The 20720-nt window shown below is 46.9% G+C and overlaps 1 protein-coding gene across 7 annotated transcripts in view; it reads right to left on the bottom strand.

Annotated features, from left to right (window-relative positions):
* The window catches only part of Ablim3 (actin binding LIM protein family member 3), a 116905-nt gene extending 99785 nt beyond the window's left edge, over nucleotides 1-17120 (bottom strand). For 5 of the 7 annotated variants that reach the window (XM_026783367.1, XM_026783366.1, XM_026783364.1 and 2 more), the window contains exons 1-2: nucleotides 16972-17120; nucleotides 16523-16723 (exon numbers count right to left, since the gene is read on the bottom strand). In XM_026783367.1, the coding sequence (XP_026639168.1) occupies nucleotides 16523-16535 (13 nt within the window). In that variant the 5' untranslated portion in view covers nucleotides 16536-16723; nucleotides 16972-17120. The other 2 variants (XM_005356180.2, XM_005356179.3) reach the window with 2 other exon arrangements.
* Between the last annotated feature and the right edge of the window lie 3600 nt (nucleotides 17121-20720).

Raw genomic sequence — 20720 nt, forward strand, 5'->3', positions numbered from 1 at the left:
TCTACAGGTGTTCTGGCTGAACTAGCCCTTTAGGACAAGCAGGCCCACAGGCTGGCCCTGATGAGAGGAACAGCCTCAGGCTTCAGGCTCAGCAGGACAGCTGAGATGGGAAGTCAGTTCTGTTTTTAGGATCAGATTCTAAGGGGATGACCATGTGCCACACTGAAACTGTGCACAGTTTATTATTTCTAAACATATAGATCTTACCAAGAGTTTTGGTAAATACACAAAGTCGTGATCAAGGTAAGGGGCATTTCCGTCTCTCCTGATAATTTGTTGTGGGACCTTTTGCAATCAGTCACTCTTTTCCTTATCAAAAGCAAACTCCGTTATGATTTCTTTATGTGCATGTTGTTCATGGATGTGCATGCATACGCACACAGGCAAACATGCGCATGTGTGTACACAAGAGTGCAAAGGTCAAAAGTTGAGGTTGGTGTCTTCCTCTATTGCTATCCACCTTGGCCAGAGTTCACCCATTTGACTGGACTGGCTGTTCATTGAGTCCCAGGGATCCTCCTATCTCTGCCTGCCCAATGCCAGGATTAGAACTGTGTATACAGTGGTGTCTGGCTTTTCTTTCTTTCTTTTTAAAAACACGAGTGCTAATCTCTCAACTCAAGTCTTCAGGCTGCGTGGTAAGCCTTTTACTGATTGTGACATCTCTGTTATGATTTCTGCCTGTGTTGATTAATCTTGCCGGGTCCCAGGTTATGATTTCTGCCTACCACGATTCATTCTGTCTGCTCCTGAACTTCACATAAATGGAATCAGACAATTTATACTTTTATATCTGACTTCCCTATTCATCGGTTTCTACCACTAATTCATGTTGCGGCTTGTATCAGCAGGTTGTGACTTTTTCTTAGCAAGTGATAATCTATTGTATAAATGGATCCCGATCTGCTTATCTAACTGTGTGCAGACAAACGTTTGGGTTGCTTTTAGCTTTGGGCTATTACGAAGGATATGCCAGGAACATTCTTGCATAAATCTTCCTGCAGATCTGTGTTTTCATCTCTCATGAGCCCACAGCTAAGAAAGGTGTTGCTGGATCACAGGTAGGTGTGGTCTGAATTTTTATGACACCCTATGCCATCCTCTACAGTGATTGTTATTTGCATTTCCACCAGTAACATACACGGACCTTTTAAACTGTATTTCACCAGAAACCAATGATGTAGAGTTCCTTTTTAGGGTCTGCTGGCCACTTATCTTTATTCTTTTGGGATCTGTTGTGTGGGTTATTACCTGTTTTTACTGATTTTAGTGGTCAAGGAAGTCACTGCCTACTTCAGAGTCATAAGATACTTAACCTATACTTTCTTGAGACATCTTATGATTTTAGATTTTATCTTCTTTAGGTCTGTGGTATATTTTCAATTAATTTTTATACATTGGTTAACAGAGGTTGTGTAATAATAGCAGCAGGGATGGATGGACGGACTTGTCAGCTGGAAGGACTCCTTGAATTTAATTTTGTTTTTTAACTTTCAACCTTTGTGTCTCTCATATCCTCTAATTTTATTTTATTTTTTTTTTTGGTTTTTCGAGACAGGGTTTCTCTGTGGCTTTGGAGCCTGTCCTGGAACTAGCTCTGTAGACCAGGCTGGTCTCGAACTCACAGAGATCCGCCTGCCTCTGCCTCCCGAGTGCTGGGATTAAAGGCATGCGCCACCACTGCCTGGCTCTAATTTTATTTTTAACATTTATTTTAAGACAGGGTATGGTGGTTTGAATAAGAATAATCCCCCACAAAGGCTCATATATTTGAATGCTTAGTCACTAGGGAGTGGAACTTTTTGATAGGATTAGAAGGTTGGGAGGTGTGGCCTTGTTGGAGGAAGTGTGCCATGGGGGTGGACTTTGAGGTTTCAAAAGCTCATGTTAATCCCAGATCTTCCTCTCTTGCTTATGGAGTAGGTTGTAGCTCTCAGTTCCTGCTCCAGCACCTGCCTGTGTGCTGCCATGTTCCCTGTCATGATGATAAAGGATTAAACCTCTGAAATTGTAAGCAAGCCCCCAATTAGATGCTTCTTTTATAATATTTGCCTTGGTCATGGCGTCTCTTTGCAGCAATAGAACAGTGACTAAGAAACGGGGGCTCATGTAACTCTGGCTGTCAAGGAACTCACTATGTAGATCAGGTTGGCCTCTAATTTACAGAGTTCCACCTGCCTCTGCTCCCAAATGCTAAGATTAAAGGCGTGCGCCAGCATACATAGCCAGTTTTTTTTTTAAAAACTTTTTATTGTGGATACCGTGCATACAAGTGTCAAACCTCCAACCGCACACATCTATGCAGCCACATGCAGGTTACCTGAGACCTCCTTTTTAGTGTCAAAACCATTTCTGAGTCTCTCTGTGCCAGCACTCTTATATCTATGTCGGATCTGCTGGTAGCAGATGCCATGTGTCTGAAGTCCAGCATGCACAGGCATTCTCTCAAGCTCTGGAAGCTATTCCCTGGTCCCCCCATGGTCTGGGGCTGCAGATGGGGAGCAAGTGTAAGCACAGCTGAGCAACACATGCCTCCTGTCCTCAAGGAGCTTTGGATTTAAGGGGGACGCTAAGGAATGCACTGGCAAACTACACTGACCTACAGAAAATGAGTTGCAGCCAGAAAGATGTCTGAATCAAATTATTCAAATGAAATAGACTTTAGCAGAAAGCAAAAAGTCACTTCAGAAGGGCGGGCACGAGCAGGGTTTGTGTGGAAGAGGGTTTTATCCTAAAGATGGCTAGGAGCATGATGAACGAGAAAGTCTGTAAGAGTGAAGCACCTGGCTTATAACCCCCTTCCCTTGTTTGGAGTCTGCGCAGGTGTAGACTACAGGAACCCAGCTGAAAGCAGCTGAAGCAAAAATAGAATTCGATGGTTCTTACAGCAGGGAGGTCTGGGGTGGGAGGTATGGATGGACTCATGGATTTTTCTATATGATCGCAGCTATGATTTCATTTTTCCTGCTTTTGCTAGATAAAATGGCCACTGGTGTCCCTATATCATCTCAATTTAGTAATCTTAATGAAATGAATAATTCACCTTAAAAAATCATTGTGACGCTAAGTGGTCGTGGCATATGCACTCAGGAGGGCAAAGGCAAGCAGATCTTGTGAGTTCAAGGCTAGCCTGGTCTACAGAGTAAGTTCCAGGACAGCCAGGGGTACACACAGAGAAAACCAAACCAAAACCAATCTTCAAAAACCAAAACTGACCCCTCCCCCCAAAATACAATGTGACCACTGACTCATGGCTGCAATTAAAAAAACAAAAACAAAACAGCCTATTTATGGGGAGTGTTCAGAATGGGATCTAACATGTAATAAAGTCCTGTTGGCGCACAAAAGAGTTCCACAATAGCCCAAAATGGAGTGTAACAAAGGTTTATTTATCTGGGGATAAACTCACAGTAAGGGTAGCGATCTGCTATCCTCTGCATGCACTGGCAACGGGAACCCCTTGGCTGCTGCTGGATTCCGCTCCAGTTCCCAGCGCTTGCTTTTCCTCTGCAGAGACCACGCCCAAAGTGGGCCGGTATCTTAAAGGCTATTGGCTGAAGGAGTTCCCACAGCCAAGTCCCTAGTTACTAGCTAACAATTAAGTCCTGTGTTATTAATACATGCTCCTGATCCCCTTTCCCAAGAAAGTGAACGATGAAGGCATGACAGTGTCACAATAGCTCGTCCAATGTGATGATTACTTCTCATATTTAACGGGACTTCTCCCAACACATTCAACTGTTTTTCATCACTTTCTCACATCTATCTTTTGGAGTGTTTTCCACATATCGGGCACTATGCTAAGCATCTCACACCCGTTCTTTCACTCCCATCTTGCTCCTATCTAGAGAGGAAACTGACTTGTGGGCAGGGAGAGATAAAGCGAGCCAGGGCAGGTGACGTGGCCCTCAAGCAGAGAGCCGCTGGAATCTGAACCCGAGCTACCTGTCTAATGGTGTAGCTCAAGCACTCACTACCACCGAGCTCTGGCGACTGGGTCGGTGACCTAGTTTTTAAAGTTTCTCAATTTGCATAGTGTCAGACAGCAGAATCAGATATCAGATCCACTGCTGGGCACGAGAGTCGTGATGCAGACAGTAATGCCTGGTGAGGGACTGCACCATGACCTCTCTACAGTCCCAAGCTCGCCCTCTCAGAAGCCGCTGTACCACTGCATGTTGCCAACCCCCTGGGCTCTGCAGTGTTATCGGTTAGGTGTTGCCACGAGTTCTTCTTAAATAATGCACAGCCTCCGACCCGTCACTACTCAGCTCAAACCCTCTCGTGTCTCTGCCCTGACTGTAAACTGTAACACACACTCCTTAACTGGCACCCGAAACTCTCAAGGACCCGAGCCTCACCAGCCCTCCAGCCTTATTTCACCCTATGTATCAACTCAGGTTTCCTACTGCATGCACACAGCAGCTGGTGCCCCTGACCCTTCCCCAGATGCTCATGGCCTTTGATGTTGTCCTACAGCCCAGATTCCAGTCAAAGGCCCAGGACTCAGGAGCTGTACAATAAGGGGTTGTGGGATGCTTGCCAATTGGAATAACTAAATAAGCCATGTTGTTCCTTCCCCATGATCTAACACAATTTGTTCATCTCCTTGAAGTCTAGATTGAATGGTACCCTCCAAAGCCTTTCAGGGGACTTGGGTTTGCCTTCACATCTCTCGTTTCTCTGCACCTGAAGGGTTCCCTGACAGCACAGTCCCCAGTGCCTGTGCCTTGGAGATGCAGGGTGAAAATGATCTTTGGTTGGGATCTCTGTCCTGGGTATCTCAGCTGCCTGAAACATCGTTGCCATATAGGTTGGGGATTTGTTTATTGTCTGAGTGAAGGAGCAAATAGTCCCGGGACAGCCAACTGCAAGACTGACCTCCAATCCATGCATTCCCTGGGATTTGCATCACAGAAAACAGGGAAAGATGGTGCAGAGGATGGACAGAAAGGCAGGAAAGGTGGCCTCAGCCAGATGGACATGGTTTGACACCTGCACAGTTGCTTCCTAGCTTGTGGAACCTTGTCCAGGTGATCTTATTTGTGAACTTCAGTTTCTTTTTTTATGTAAAATAAGGATATTAAATTGATCTTTTCTCAAGTCTCTGTGGCCCGTTTCAAACCTGAGTTTGGAGCCAGCTGTTCATTGTCTGAGCCAGTTTCTCTTTCTGTGAATTAAGTATAATATATGGGATCTACCATGCAGGATTTTTGCGAGGGCTCAGGGGGTTAGCACAGGAGAAGCCATGAACCTGTGTCCTACATATGCTGGTACAAGCAGTACTCTTCTAAGACTGAATTAGGGGCAAGGAGCAAGCAGAACAAAGCAGGCGAGGTCTGTCACCCAGCTATCATGGGAGTTCTCCAAGGGGACCAGAGACAGAAAGAAAGTCAATGAGCTAATGAACATAACCATTATAGATTGTGCTAGGTCTGTCTGTGCAGAATGGCGAGAATACATCATAACGTGGGACCTGTCTTAGAGACAGAACTCAGGGCAGCGTTGTAAGGATTCAATAAAGTAACATGCAGAAAATACTCAGGCTGCAGTTAGGAAAGAAGACCTCTTCGTTGGGAGGAGGGGGAGGAGAGGGAGGAGGAGGCATCTCTGATGGAGGTTGGGCTTCTCATTGTTCCAGAAAAGCTGCCTCCTAGGTCTCCTCTTATGTGTGTGGCAGTCCCGGGGCTGTGTGTGCCCTTTGAAAGGGGGATTTACGGTCACCTGAGGTGCCAGTGCCACATAATCCCAACATCAGAGGCAAGGCTTCCATTTTGACTGTGAAAATACCATAATTCACTGGATGCCTTCGTCTCCCTTTGGACAGCAGGGCCAGGATTCCTAGGCGGTTTCCTGGATCTTAAAATGCAGGAGCAGACCTCAGGCAGCCCCCCCCCCCCCCGCTCCTGCATGCTGAGAGTGGCTCGCAGCAGGAAGATTGGCACTTGGTGGAGTACGCTTCAGGTGCTTAAAATAGATCAACTGTGTCATTAGACTACTCAAAGCAGTCACCTCATTGGCTCTGCCGCTGAGGGCAAGTGATGGCAGCCCATGGAGAAAGACCTTCGCTTTGCACAAAAATCAAGCAGATGCAAGGAAGCAGCTCTGGAAGATTCTGCCAGGGTGGAGTGGGGTGTGGTCAGGAGGGGCTGGAGCTGGTCACCGCTGCAGAAGCAGGATCCTGCCCCAGCAACCCACTGCAATGGGGGGGCCTGCCGGTGTGTGCTCTTTGTCTGGCTTCTGCTCCACTGAGATAGATATCTGAGGGGTTAACTGCACTCTCAGGCAGACATGGACCGATATGCGATGCTGAGCCTAGGTCTTCCTACTCCCTAGCAGGTTTTGCATCCTCCACTTTTTGGCCACTTCTTCCTGAGCACATGGTTATCACTGTCCTTGCTGAATATGATGTGTCTGGAGGCAGAGCCTAACCAGGGTTCCGCAGAGCATGGCTCTCATCTCTTGGAGTCCACACAGCCTGGAACACATACGCCAGCAGCCCACAGTGCTCCGTGCCTCCCCCTGAGCCCGAAGCCAGCCCCCCTCGATGCCTCTCCTTCCTTGATAGGGGCATTTCGGTGGTTGAGGATGGGAGAATTCAACTAAGAAAGGACACAGTCGTGTATCTTTATTGAAGGGTTTTGCAGAGAACATGGGCTTTCTATTAACCAATTCATTCCTTAGATGTCTTTCGAGCTGCTGTGTCTAACAGGCACTGTGCTTAGCTTTCTGTGATCTTCCCCAGAGGGGTGGGAGGAAGCTGCATTCTAGAAAGGCTCTGGATAGCTATGGGAGATCCCTGTCTCTCCCAGCACTTGCTCCCGGCAGTGTCCTCCCGAGCTGACACAGAGCTCGTACTGTGACAGGATTGTCCTCAGATGGACCAGGCATGCTTTCTATGTCACCACAAAAATGGAACGGCCATGAAACGAGACTTGAAGGATACCTTGTTTCAAGTGCTGGGGACCATTGATCCAAAATAGTCTCCTTTGCTCTGGGTTCTATTTTCTACTACCACGTTCCATGGAAGCGAAATCTGACCTCCAGGAGACAGGGTACCCTGCCTTCCCTCAAATGTATCTAACGGGATAAGAAATCCACCCCCTGGGACAGGTCAGCAAGGGAAATAAAGACCGCAGTGGGGTCTGTTCCCTTCAAGGACTTTAATACCTGGTAGTAGGAGACAGGATGATCGGCTATCAACTCCAGGCAGGACACCCTCCCTTAAGCATCATGAAGAAGCTGTGACTTTACAAGCGAAGATGCGCTTCTCCACTTACAATGCTATATGGATCAATTTACTAGACTGGGCTATAATTCAAGTGCCATAGTGGCAACATAACATAGAAATTTTTGTTAAGTAATAGGAAGCTGGGAAAAAATAGGAAGCGGGGGCAACTCTAGGCATTGGGGATGACTGTGGCTAAAGAAACTCGTATACATACAGCATACTTACAGTATAAATCCTACTGACTGCAGTCATGCTGCAGAGTGGGGGACAGGGATTGGAATCTTCTAGGCTTTTTTTTTTTTTTTAAAAACAGAGTTTCTCTATGTGTCCCCAGCTATCCTGGAACTTGTTCTGTAGACCAGGCTGGCCTTGAACTCAGAGATATCCATGTCTCTGCCTCCTGAGCACTGGAATTAGAAGTGTGCATCACCACCACTCAGCTCTACTTTTGCTTTAAAGATAAACTAGAAATCCCAATTTTGAGTTACCTAATAATTCAAATTTATTAAATACTCAGTACAGGGCAAACACTGCATGTTGGCCGCCAGGGGCCTCACTGTAAAGTCCATGAAAGTGAGCCACACCAGCTTTATATATTGTCAGTTACCAGAATCATGCTTGGTGCAGACCTAGCTTTTAACAAATATCTTTTGAGTTTTGATTTCCTTTTGGGCATTACCAGGAGCTACGCAAACTGGAAACCAAGACCATGCCTGTCAATTCCCTTACACTACGGAGTAACAAAGATGAATAATGTCCTGAGTGGGTGTGTCATGTGTGTGCAGCAAACTGAGTGTGAGTATGCTCAGCCACCTCTGGTCCTCCCTTGTATGAGGTACCCACTCCTCTTTCTTTCCTAAGACAGAATCACAGGTAGCTCAGGCTGGCCTTGGTGGCTGTGTAGCTGAGGATGACCTTGAACTTCTGATCCTCCTTCCTCCTCCTCCTCCTGAGAGTTGTGATTAAGGCGCAGGCCTCCACCCCCAGGTTATACAGGGATCCAAGCCAGAGCCTGCTGTGTACAGCATCACTATGTACACACACACTGCCAACTGAGCACTATTTCTAGCCCAAGATGACTCCCTTTCTGGTCAGGAATGGCAAAGTGAGTGTTTAAACATAAAAACTGGAGAGAGAACTTAGGCGACACTAGTATTTCTTGTTACTGTCAGCATCCTGTGCCAGCTCTGGGGGCTTGGAGTTTGGAGACATACCCACAGGGAATATTTCATTTTGAGGGGCTTTGCCCCAACAGTCATGGCACTGGGATTGACTTGTGTCCTCCATCCTGATTCAGACTTGAAGATCTCAAGACCTGGTTTCTTAGAACACAGTCAGATTTATAGATAGCCTTCATATAGATAACCAAGTTAAAATAAGGCCACAAGGGTGGTCCTAATTCAGTGCGCCTTGTCTCCTTACCAGAAGGAGCAATCTGCACATGGGTACATGAACACACACACACACACACACACACACACACACACACACACACACACACACACACTTGGAAGATCTGAAGAGAAACAAGAAGATAGCTAGGCACAGGCCAGGAGACATCTGGAGTCTCAGATCATCAGAGGGAACTTGCTGTGGTAAAACCTTGACTTTGGACTCACAGCCTCAAGAACTGTAAAACAACACGTCTCTGTTGTTCAAAACACCCAGCAGGTAATATACTTGGCTATGAAAACCCTAGCGAGTTAATAGGCTCTTTTTACTCTTTTTATAATCACTTGGTATGTGCTGGACATCACTTCAAGCAATTTGCAACTACAGATGGATTTATTACTTTAAAAAAAGATTTATTTTATGTGATGCATATGAGTATCTTGCCTGCATGTATGTATATACACAATGTGAGTGTCCGGTGTCCTCAGAGGCCAGAAGAAAGCATCAGATCCTCTAGAACTGGAGTTAAGGATGGTTCTGAACCACCACACGGGTGCTGGGAACTGAACCCAGATCTTCCTGAGAGCAACAAAAGCCCTTCTTCGCTGAGCCATCACTCTAACCACACACTGACTATTCCCAACAATGCCATGAGAAGTCTTATTAAATCTCCACGCCCTCTTGATTATCGTCATAGAAGGGAAGTTAGGGTAGAAAGCAGGCATTTTACTTATAGACACGCACAGCAAGTAAGGGGTAGGGATGGATTTAAACTCAACAATTCCAGTTCAGCGTTCCCTTAAGAACTGCAGGATGACAATTTAATCAGCGAACTACCCAGAGCTGGAGGTGCTTACAGGCTTCTGGGTGTTTTCTGGTCATTTACAATGGAATCTGGTGAACGCTGGGTGAGAGCCAGGGGTTGACCATTCACTAGAGCAGATGCTATCTCAGCAAGATGAAACATTTGCCAGACAGGGAAGTCGGGATCCAGAACGGATATCACCTCCTTTATACAAGCCAAGTGATCTTGAAACCATACTGTGATTTTCAGAGATGTGTGCTGTTATTTTGAACGATTTAAAGAACGGTTTATTTACATTATTACTCTAGGCCCCCTCAGGTAATCATTATCAACAAATGCTTCATGATTTGGGAACATTTTTCTTTCTAGGTTTGGAATTTCTTGAGTGGCATCTTACCGCATTTGTGTTGGGAATGGCTCCTTCTCTTTGGTGCAAGCAGTGGCATTGGCAGAGGAAGGATATCTTGCTCCCTGTGCTGGTGTCTACACACTGACTGCTCTTGTCTCCTGCCTCTCTTCTTAGCTGGCTTTGAGCCCTGTGTGGCTATGGGAGGGTAGCTATTATACGTCTGTCAGTTATCTTTCTTTCCCTGTGGCTTCTAGTGGGACTGGGCCACTGGGGTGAACCCAAGAGAGGACAGAATGGTGTTGGTTCCCCTGGCTACTTCTCTAGAACTGGGGTGGTTGCTCTCTTGGAACCAAGGGTTGCAGGCCCTGTTAAGTAGTCACACCCAGCACCAAGCAGAACCTTCTGGCTCCTTCCTTCTGCCCTTCAGGCCAGGTGCCATCATGATGGGGTTGTGGAATGGCTGTTGTAACTAACCTCTCAGCTCCAGGCCATTGCTGAGTCTTTTATTTTTCTGCACGTTTCCCACACATTTGTGAAGAAGCTTTTTCTCAAACTCGCTATACATTGCCCCCATCCCCTGCCAGAAGCCAAGCTGAGAGCCCAGCTGCTTTTTTGTTTGTTTGTTTGTTATTGTTTCCAACAGATCTCTCTCCTACTTCTTCTATCTTGTAACCCGCATGAACCAGGACAATATGTGTCAACCACATAGGATTCTTACTTCCTATCTGCCCTTTATAGCTTAAGCCCAGTACAATGCCAGGTTAATAATCTTCCTGCAGGTTATGGCTCATTTATATACAAAGCCCCATACTAGTGACTGTAATGATGAAATAATCTGATATCAATCTAAGAGCCTGGCTACTATGACACCATCAGTTCAGAATCTTGCTTTACCCAACGGCCAATTTCCGATTCACCTCTGTTCGCGGAGACCCAACACTCACGAGCATTTCATTTGGTTCTCTCAAGAACCCCGATCGTTTGTACCTTATCAATCACATTCTAGACATAATCTCTTATGTCTGAGATCACCCAGTACATGATAATCCTGACTTTGAACCCAAGAATCTATATGTCAAAGCTCAATTTCTTCTTGCCGGTAACACTCTTGTGGGGTTAATAATTTCTGAATACCCTTTCCAACAAAAGAAAGACTGCTGAGAAAAAGTGACTTTGGTAGCCTGCCAGGCCCCGAGGAGGAGCACAGAGGGCTTTGTCTGCGGTGTGCAGGAGGCTCATTCCTCCTTAAGTGTGATGCATGCCTACGTTTGGCATAGAAGGGCTCCGAGAGCTCTCACTCAGTGAGCGAGATGGCATTTTATAGGGCACGGAACTGACGCTGGTGATTAGGTCTTTAAGAACGCTGGGGTCAACTCAGTCTCTTCTAGTTTGGGAACTCCTGGTATCAGCACAAGAACTTCAACAGAGAATAAAAGATTACTGCTGCCTGAGCATGCACCGTTGATGGATGGTCTCCACGACTGTAGACAGTGACAGCAATTGGTCTGGGTTCATGGAAACCCCAGAGTGTGTCACTGCCACAGGCTGCATGCCACAGCCCATGTGGAATTAGGTATTTGCAGAGCTGGGCCTCGTGCAGGGACCACATGTAAGCACACAGAACGACAGGGAACAAGTTCTGAGACTGTGACCATCCTCAATGGAGACGTTAGCTAGCAGAGGGATACAGGGAGAACCTGGCAGCTTTGGAGGGTGGAGGGGCCAGATAGGTGATGCATGGGAGCGGGCAGAGAGGTTCGTGTGGTGTGCAGAGGACTTACTGGACACTGAGGGTCACAGAGTGGGCTCTCAGAGGGATGAAAGAGGCAAGCATAAGAAGGACACAGAGCAGGGTGGCGGTGGTGCACACCCTTAATCCCAGCATTCAGGAGGTAGAGGTAGATCTCTCTGAGTTCAAGGCCAACCTGGTCTACAAAGCAAGTTCTAGGATAGCCAGGGCTACAAAGAGAAACCCTGTCTCAAAAAAACCAAACACCAAAAACCACCCCACTCCCCAAAGGACACATAAGGGTGTAGTAGAGAAGGGGTGGGGCTGGATTGCATGCCATGCCATGCTGCAGAAGGTGGTGCAGACAGTTAATATGGGGGAATGACTGAGGGGGTGGGACAGACCAATTAGGAGATGCCTCAGTTGGGCAGGAGACAAATGGTCCCTGGAATTAGATTGGCCGTGTGTAGGAGGAAAGAGAGCTGGACGAGGGAGCCAGCCCTAGAAGCCAAAGCCTCTCTCCTAGGATAGAGGGTTTCAGCTGTGGGTTACAATTTATATGGGGCTGGGGAACAATGCCGGGGTTGTGAAAACTTTGGCAGTGGTGAAAGGTTCCTGAATACTCAATGGACACAGAAGAATCTAAAGTCAAACAGGTAATGAACTTGGCATTTCTGGCAGGTCTAGGCTGTGCTGTGTCACGTGACCGCACTGTGCCGTCTCTTCACTGAGAGTGCTAACACACCACGTGGTGCCAAGAACACTGTCCGGAACACCTTAGCTGGGCTTTGAAACCCTTGCATGTTTATCATGGCTGTGTTTTCACTGTGCTTACCGACTTTTTTTTTTTTGGCTCTTATAGAAACATAATAGTTTAATTATGTGAAACAAAAGTTTTTATACTATTTTACTATCATTCCTCAGGAGGCAAGTATCAAATTAGTATATTTTTTTGATTGCATTATGTTAAAACACTTGGTTACTTGGTTTTTTATTTGTTTGTGTGTTTTTGAGACAGGGTTTCTCTGTGTAGACCTGGCTGTCCTGGAACTCACTTTGTAGATCAGGCTGGCCTCGAACTCACAGAGATGCTCCTGCATTCACCACCACTACCCGGTAGAACATTTGCTTTTAAAAAGGGCTATTTGTGTTGCTGACTTTACTTTCTCTTTGTTTGTTTGTTTGGTTTATTGACTTTACTTTCATGAAAAATTGTTAAATAAAATTTTGGCTTGGGATTAGGACAGAATTTACAGCAATTTCTGAGATGGCCCTAAACATATTTCTGTCATTTAGTATTGTATATTTATGTGGGATGGCGTTTTCAGAATTGATGATTATAAAACTGATACATGATAAACTCTGAAAATGCTAAAGATATTATATGCCCTGCTGTATTAAATAGTCAACCAAGATTTAATTAATTGTGTGAAAATAAATAATCATATCATGGCAGTAGGAAAACTTATTTTAGTTTTCAATATGTGGTAAATTTATAGTATTTATATATCAAGGAATTGTTTCAAAATAAATTTCTTTATAATTTATTATCAGTGAAAATTTGACTTCTTTGGAAAATCACTTTTATATTTATTTTATAATAAATATATTATTGTTGTATTGTGTGAGCATTTTGCTTTTATGTATGTATATATAGCACGTGGATACCTAGTGCCCACAGAGCTAGAAGAGGGTGTCATATCCTCAGAGAATGTGAGCCGCCACGTGGGTGCTGGGAATCAAATCCGCAGAAGCAGCGACTGCTGAGCCATCTCTTCAGCCCCGATTTCTTGATTTCTCTATCTGTTTCACATACCTATCCACCTGGGGCTAGGCAAATGCTTCCTGGGTGAAAAGGAACTGTGGGTGGAAAAGCTCTAGGCAGCCCCTTCCTCTTCCTCACTGGCTCTGAGGGCAGAGCCCACCTGTTGCACGCACCCTCTTGGTCCATCCCCCAGCCCCAGAATCACTCTTCTTCCAGATGCCTTGCCAATGCTGATCACCATGTCAGAAGCAAGGATCACGGATAATGCTGAAATCCACACTGAGTAATGACTGGCTGGGCACTGTCCTGTTGTGTCATGTGAGAAACAACTGTCTCATTAATAAACACAAGGTATGCCCGTTTGTAAAGCATCTCCTCGTCAGTCCATGCCATCCTGCAGCTTTACCCTCCAGCTATGCTTCTCAGCTCCTGAGAAAAGTATGAGGGGCTAAGTGATCTGCTCGCTAATGTCCCAGAGTCAATTTAGTGGTGACAACGATCCCAATGATGATCAGAAGAAAGAGGACAGGCTGGTCACCTGTTGCGGACATGATGACAGCCGTGCCCACAGGAAAGTCCTCCACAAAGTATTTTACACAAAGTTTTCCCATGCAGTCTCCATCCCAGTCTGATTGTTTTTTTCAGATGAAACAACATGCTGAATATCACATAGTTCCTAAGGGAAAAAAGACAAACCGAACTGGTGCAGACTGTGCTTGACCAATTCCCTTTCTCCTTCTCACTTTGTAATTCAGGCTGACTTGGAACTTGCCAGGTAGCCCAGGCTAGCTTTGAATTCAGGGAAGTCCTCCCGCCTCCTCAGCCACCATAAAGCTGGGATTATAGGCCGGGCACCACAATACCTGGCTCTAGCTGATCTTCTGGTTGCCTCCAAGCCGCAGCCCTGTAGGATCGTTCTCCAGATGAATTGATTAGGAGTCGAGCAATAAGTTATGGTTTGCCCGAACTTCGATGTTGGCACCTGAACCACTGACTGTCAAATACAGTTCACATCCAGGACCTTTCAGAATCCAACCATTAACTAAACGACTTGGAATGGCCTGATATTAATAGCAAAATGTCATCTACAAAGCTGGAGCAATCTCCCAGCCTCCATGGGAGAGCTGGTGTGGAGCCAGCAGGAGAAGGGCCCAGTTTAGTAACAGGGGTGAGGACCCCTTTAACTGAAAGTGAGATACACTCTGGGAGCAGTGTGAATTAGGCTATTTCACATCGCAAAGGGGAACATTTTTGATCGCATCAGACTAGCCCAGGGCCTCCTGCCAACACGCTGCCTCTGTGGCCCTATGGCCCTGTCACTCCTATGAGGTCTATTTATATCCTCTCCATCTGTAGGTTCTCTTTATTGGGATGGAGTTCAATGATGAAGTCCAGTTCTCAGGCCCTGAGTCTGAGTCTCCCCACGGGGTTCTCCAGCTACTAAGCACTCCTCCCTATAGGGTGCTTGGGGCTCCCAAGGCTGTCCTGGTCATTTTATTGCCTATGTCCCAGGACCCCTGCCAGCTTAACACTCCCTGATTAGAAAAATGGCATTTCCCCCCCAGTATTTGTTATGTACAACATTTAACTATGTAGATCATTATTTTGAAGGAGGGAAGGACAGAATGAGGGAAAAAATCTGTTTTGTATTTTGTTTTTCCAGTCTGAAATAGAGCTGCTAACAGAACAAGCATCTCAGGATTCTCGACAGGGAAAAGGCAGAGCCAGTTTCTTTTGCCTTTCTTAGTTCCTGGGAAAACAGATGATCTATCGTTCTTGTCTATCAGTTACTGGGAAAGACTCCCATACATAAAACTCCCCCCTAGACAGAGGAAGGAGTGGCAGGCAATCCACACCTTAATTTTTCTGGAAGTACACAGATGCAAACATATAGCCCTCCAATAGTGATAGGTTAGACAGGACTTGCCCCCACCCCCTCCCCAAATCTGGTACAAAGCCAAAGCCATCATTTCAGACTGTCAGCTAAGAGGAAAATTCTTTGGCTATAAGAGGGAAAGGGAGCCCAGCCTCGCTCACTTGCCTAACACAGCTATGTAATACACAAAGGAAGACGGCGGAGACGTGAGTCACACAAATACGTAGTAAATAAATACATTTCATTTCCATCCCAGCCGCTCTGCTTTGTTTTCCTCGTTTCGGTGCCAAGGCCTTGAAATGGAGGGAGGGTCAGGAAACAGGCTGGACATAGTCTCACTCAGGTGCTGACCCACTCCCCCTGCTTGCCCCTTACTGCTTTTGTAGAACTTGTCAATCCTTAGATCAGAGGGGTCTCTGATTCAACCCTTCCGGTCTTGCAGCTGAGCACTCTGAGAGGTAGAGTCGGGACTATTCCCAAAAGTCATAGCCCCCCCACTGGGAATGCATGCCGGAATCCTCCCTTGAATAGTCGTATTTGGTGCTGGGATGAACCCAGCAAGCAAGTTGACAAGAGAGCAGGACAGTGTGACATTTGAGCTCAGTTATGTCCTCCTAAGGCATTGCCCAGGTCGCATTAACTCAACCAGAGCCCATGGTTAGAGCGAACGTTATTGGAGGTAGATTGTCCCTTGCTGGGTTGCTGAGAGCATTTCATTGTAGCGAGGGCCCAAACCAGGAGCAAAATGTCTGGTCCAGCCTCTGCAGGGCAGTTATTGCCTCTGCCATTACTAGAGCTGGTCCTCAAAGGGCTTGTCACTTCCTCTCATTCTCCTGGAGGCTAAGCAGCCTCCAGGCAGGTGGGCAGTCAGCCTGGACCACTGAGGGAACCGAAGCTGGATCTTTCTTCCAGACTCAAAGGTGACTTCATGAGGATTTGTTTATCAAATTGCTCTTTGCTATCCCAGGTCCGCCCAGGCCCGCCCACTGCTTCCCCGCTCTCCCTGGGACAAGTAGGACCTCCACGGATTTCCAGATGTGGGCATGGAGGTCTCCTGGGAGCCCACCACAGTCAGACAATGGCCACACTGCTGCTTCCTAGGCCTTTCCAGGCATAGCTAAGAGACAGCAGTTTTCCCGACAGAGACAAGTGGCGCCGCCGATTAAACATTAGCAAAATCACCAGGAAAAAGCAGACCCCCAAAGCTCTCTCCCTGTGCCAAGGAGCTCTGAAAGCACCCGAAGGACAGAGTCCGGGGTCAGGTGTCCCCGCAGATACCGGCTTCCTTCCTCTTTCCAGGCAGCTGGGGCGCAGGCTCCTGAACCTCCCGCCCCCACCCCTGTTCCCATGGCAAAGGAGAGGAGGATCCACTTACTGCTCGTGTTCATGGTGATGCCTTCGCTGTGGGTCTTTCATTCAATACGGAGGCCCCGGTTGCTTTTTAAATCTTGCGTTCTTCTGGCCTCACTCATCACCTAGGGGTGAAAAGCCAGAGCAGGACCAGCTGTATATCCTCAGGTGCGCTCTCCCCCTGCTGGTCCCTCGCCGTCTGGGCTGGAGTCGCTGGCCTTGAAGGCTAGTGGACGAGTAGGGCAGGTGAATAGGGAGGAGGGGCAGGCCAGGAGGACTCGGGTGCCCGGTCCCCGGCACCTGGGACCCGAACCCCGGGCAGTAGAGGGGCTGGCAGCGCCGGCTCGCGTGCACTCCGTGTTATCCCAGCCGGCAGGCTGCGGAGCCCGAAGGGGGTGTGGACCACAGGGAGGCAGGGCGGGGGCAGAGTGTCCCCGCCCGGCCTCGGGAGCAGCGACCCGCCCCGGGACCCACCTCTTGGCCAGCTTTGGGAGCCAGAGGCCCCTGCCCTGGCCCCTGAGAGCGGCTCATGAATCCCGCTGGTCGTCTGGGTTCTGGGATGCCAGGGCGAGCCAGGCGAAACCTGAGAGCTCGCCATCCATGATGTGGGCTCGCGGCTTGGCAGCGCGGGGGGCGCGGCCGCTCGCTGCTGCCACCTGCTGGACGCGCCGGCGCGTGTCTGAGGCTCCGCCCTGCAGAGCTTCTGCTTGGGTGCTGGGGGTGGTGGGCGGGAAAAAAATAGGACTCTGATGTCCTGGGGCCAATACGGGGTGGTGGACTTGGGTCTAAAGGGTGAACCGATACAGGAAAAGAAAGTTATCATTGGAAGGGACTTAGAAGGAGAAACTGGCTTTGCGGGAGGAGAGCTCTTCCTTAGCTCAGGACAAGCTGGGTGCACTATGGTTTGGGGCAGGTCCCTACTGAACTGGAGCATGGGGCGGTCGGACCAGTGAATGAGACGCCGGGGATCCCTTTATCCTTTCAACTCCTGCCCGCTCCACCCATTACTCTCTTGATTCCCGAGATCACTAGATTAATTTGTTATAATCGCTTACCTCCTCTGTCTCACTAGAAATGTTCACTCTATGGGGAAAAAAAGGGTCTTCTCAGTAGACTCCCACCACCACGGCCTGGCAAATAGGTGTCAGCAAATATTTTTGACAAAATGACCGTTGACTTATGTGGCCCTAACACGACACAATCCTAATTGTGGATGGTCGAGTCACCTTCACCCTGAAGCTCTCACGTTTGAGGAAGGCAGCAGGTACGTAACCACGTGACCCAAGGTCACTTCAGCTTCTGCACAGTCAACTAGCTCTTCTTCAAGTTATTTTTTTTAGCAATTAGTTCCCATGGCTAGTTTTCAAATATTTTTTGAGTGACAGCTGACCGAAATAGGGTGGGGCTCTTTACATTCCTATGACTGCTGACTCTCTCAGCCTAGTTTATACTTATTAAAATGTAACAACAACAAACAAACCAGACTAGAAGAATGTATATACCACCCAGTCCACAGAGTGACTCTGGTTAGAGCTTGCATGGCCTCAGAAAACTGAATGTCCACACTCTCCGTGTTCTCAGTACTAGGGCACAGCATCTTGTGGGCAGACCCTTCTGGGTTAACTAGAAGTCCAATGTGAAAATAACCGCGTGTGCTTGAGTCTGGGGTCTCCGGTTAAGGTGAGATTGCAACCCTCTTAACACTGGAGAAAAGACACCTTTCAAGATAAATAGCGTGTTTGTGCTTACCACAAACAGCCAGGACTGTGGATATGGCCTCAAACCCAAGGCATGGCAGTAGCTGCACAGTCTTTAGATAGATCTAAGTCGATCCTTAGATGGCAATGGATTCTAAATAGACCGTTGAGGTGGAGGGTTGAAAACAATCCCAGCAGACTCCTAGTGGTTCTGTGTGTAACAAGTTTTGAGATACTTGAGGAAGTATAGCCGCCTAGGCTCCGGGCTGATTCCCTTATTAAGCAGTTCAATAGGTATACCAAGGGATTTTTAGATACATCCCTGTGTTGAAAAGGATAGAAGCCTAGAATAGCATTGAAAACACAGTAAGTGACTAATAAACTATTAAGTTCTTCTCAAAGATCTCTCTGGAGACCCCCTACAGATTTAATACAGGATTTCTTATTCAATTCCAAAATATCTTACTAGGTTCTAATTCTTGGAGAAACGTTATTACCACCCCCCACTCCCGGGGAGAAAGTCCTGATAAACAAGTTGCATAAAAATAACCAAACTAGTTTCATATATTGTCACTCAGAACTTCAGTTAACTTTCTTTCAGATTCTAGAGCAAAGTTGAATAGAAAAACTGGTATACCTGCCTTTTCATCCAGCCACTCATTAACAGTTATATGGAATGGTTTATTCTGTGCTTGCCTTGTATACAGTCCTGCAGGAGCACAGTGGTCAGGAGGACAGTCAAGTCTACACTCACAGAGCATCAGCCCCACTGGGGACAGGAGGGAAGATGGCAGCTAACCATACAAAGCGTAAGTTAGGAAAGCCCCGTGACTGGTGGCATGGTTAGGCTCCCACAAGCTCTCTTTAGCCCATCACTTCCTAGCTGCGTGACTTCAGACAAGAGACTCAGCCTCTACGAGTGTCAAATCTTCATCTATGAAATGGGTACAATGACAGCAGCTACCTTTTGAATTACTGTATAAAACAGAGTGGGATGCATGGAGGTGCGATGTAGACTAATCACTAGCGCCATCCTTCATTTGCCCCTGTGCTCAGTGACAGTCCTGTCATTTCCTAGACAGCACCCTGTTGAACCTTTTCACACCTTAGCCTTTTCTAGCAACATGCAGTTTAACTGCTGGTTCTTCTACTCTGGGATTCTTTCAACAACATATCCTGACGGAAGCTGTCAAATTCAGTCCTTAGAAGAGATCTCTGGACTATGGACCCCTCTAAAAGATCCAAGAAGCTTCTACGAGGGCAATAATAATATTTTCTCTTCATGGTTCTAAATCTAGGAAGAAAGTTTTTTTTTTTTTTCAAAAGGTCCCAAAACTGTTCCTAGGAGGATGTCCACAACAATCGGAGGCAGCAGGAAAGACACAGGGGGAAGTGGGGGTGGTGATCTGCGGCTGTGGAAGTCATCAGCAAATCAGAGCCATGGCTCCCTCTGGGCCAGAGTACAGGGGTGACAGCTATAGGGCAGGGAGCCCTTTGTTTGCAAGTTTGTTTTGAACGTTGAGAATCCAGATGGACATAAACAAGTTCTACTTGGAAACGGGCTCCCACTTGTTGGAAAGCCCTATGACAAAAATCACTGGGAGACAGTTTTTCTGCCTTCATTACAGGGAAGAGGGTACCAGTTGGGGCAAGCTTTAATAGCCATCGCCTTGGCTGCTGAGGCTGTGGTGGGGCTGCCTGTGCCATGGCTTCTCTTCACAGGTGCTCATCTCTCTTGACCTCCTGGACCTGACCAGAGTGGTGTCTAGCTCTCCTGTATCACCTTCTGCCCACACCTTCTCTCCATGCATTGCTATTAAGTAACACAGTGCTGAAGCCCTAACTTTTCTTTTGTGTCCATCTTTCTCCTCCATCCCCATCCTGTAACATCTCACACTCTTCTCTGTCATATCTGCCTGCTCCTCACCTCCCATTCTGGTGCCGTTGCTGTACATTGGTGAATGCATGTTCATTCACCCTCACCTTGATGCTAGCATAGAAACACAGGAGGGTTGATCATAATCTAACAACTGCCCCACTCTGCTTATGGGAGCGCTTCACTAAGGGCGAGAAATTCTATTCTTACTTTTGAAAAATAATGTGTAGTAACATGTAAAGCATGTTTGGAAGTATGTGATTAAATGAGAAAAGAAAACTATAGAAAAATGTATCTGGAATATTTGCAGTCTCACACCATATATATATATATATATATGACTAATATATAGACTATACATAATATAGCACATGAGGTGATTATGTTATCATCCCACAAATGGATCCTATGGAGATACCACATGCACATGCCGCTGGCATTCTCCACCTGAGATCCAGCTGACTTCTGAAGATTTTAAAATACATTGGAAATATTTGGAAAAGTATGTTGTGTTCCTGTTGAGTATGTCTAGACTTTTCTTGTCACTGCTTCTCACGTGTAAAACTACTTGTAGAGCCTTGGTCTGTATTGGGCATTATAGGTGATCTAAAGATTACTGAAAGCACAATGAATGGAGTACAAGGCTAATA

Source organism: Microtus ochrogaster, chromosome 18 (assembly GCF_000317375.1).
Source record: "Microtus ochrogaster isolate Prairie Vole_2 chromosome 18, MicOch1.0, whole genome shotgun sequence".
NCBI lineage: Eukaryota > Metazoa > Chordata > Mammalia > Rodentia > Cricetidae > Microtus > Microtus ochrogaster.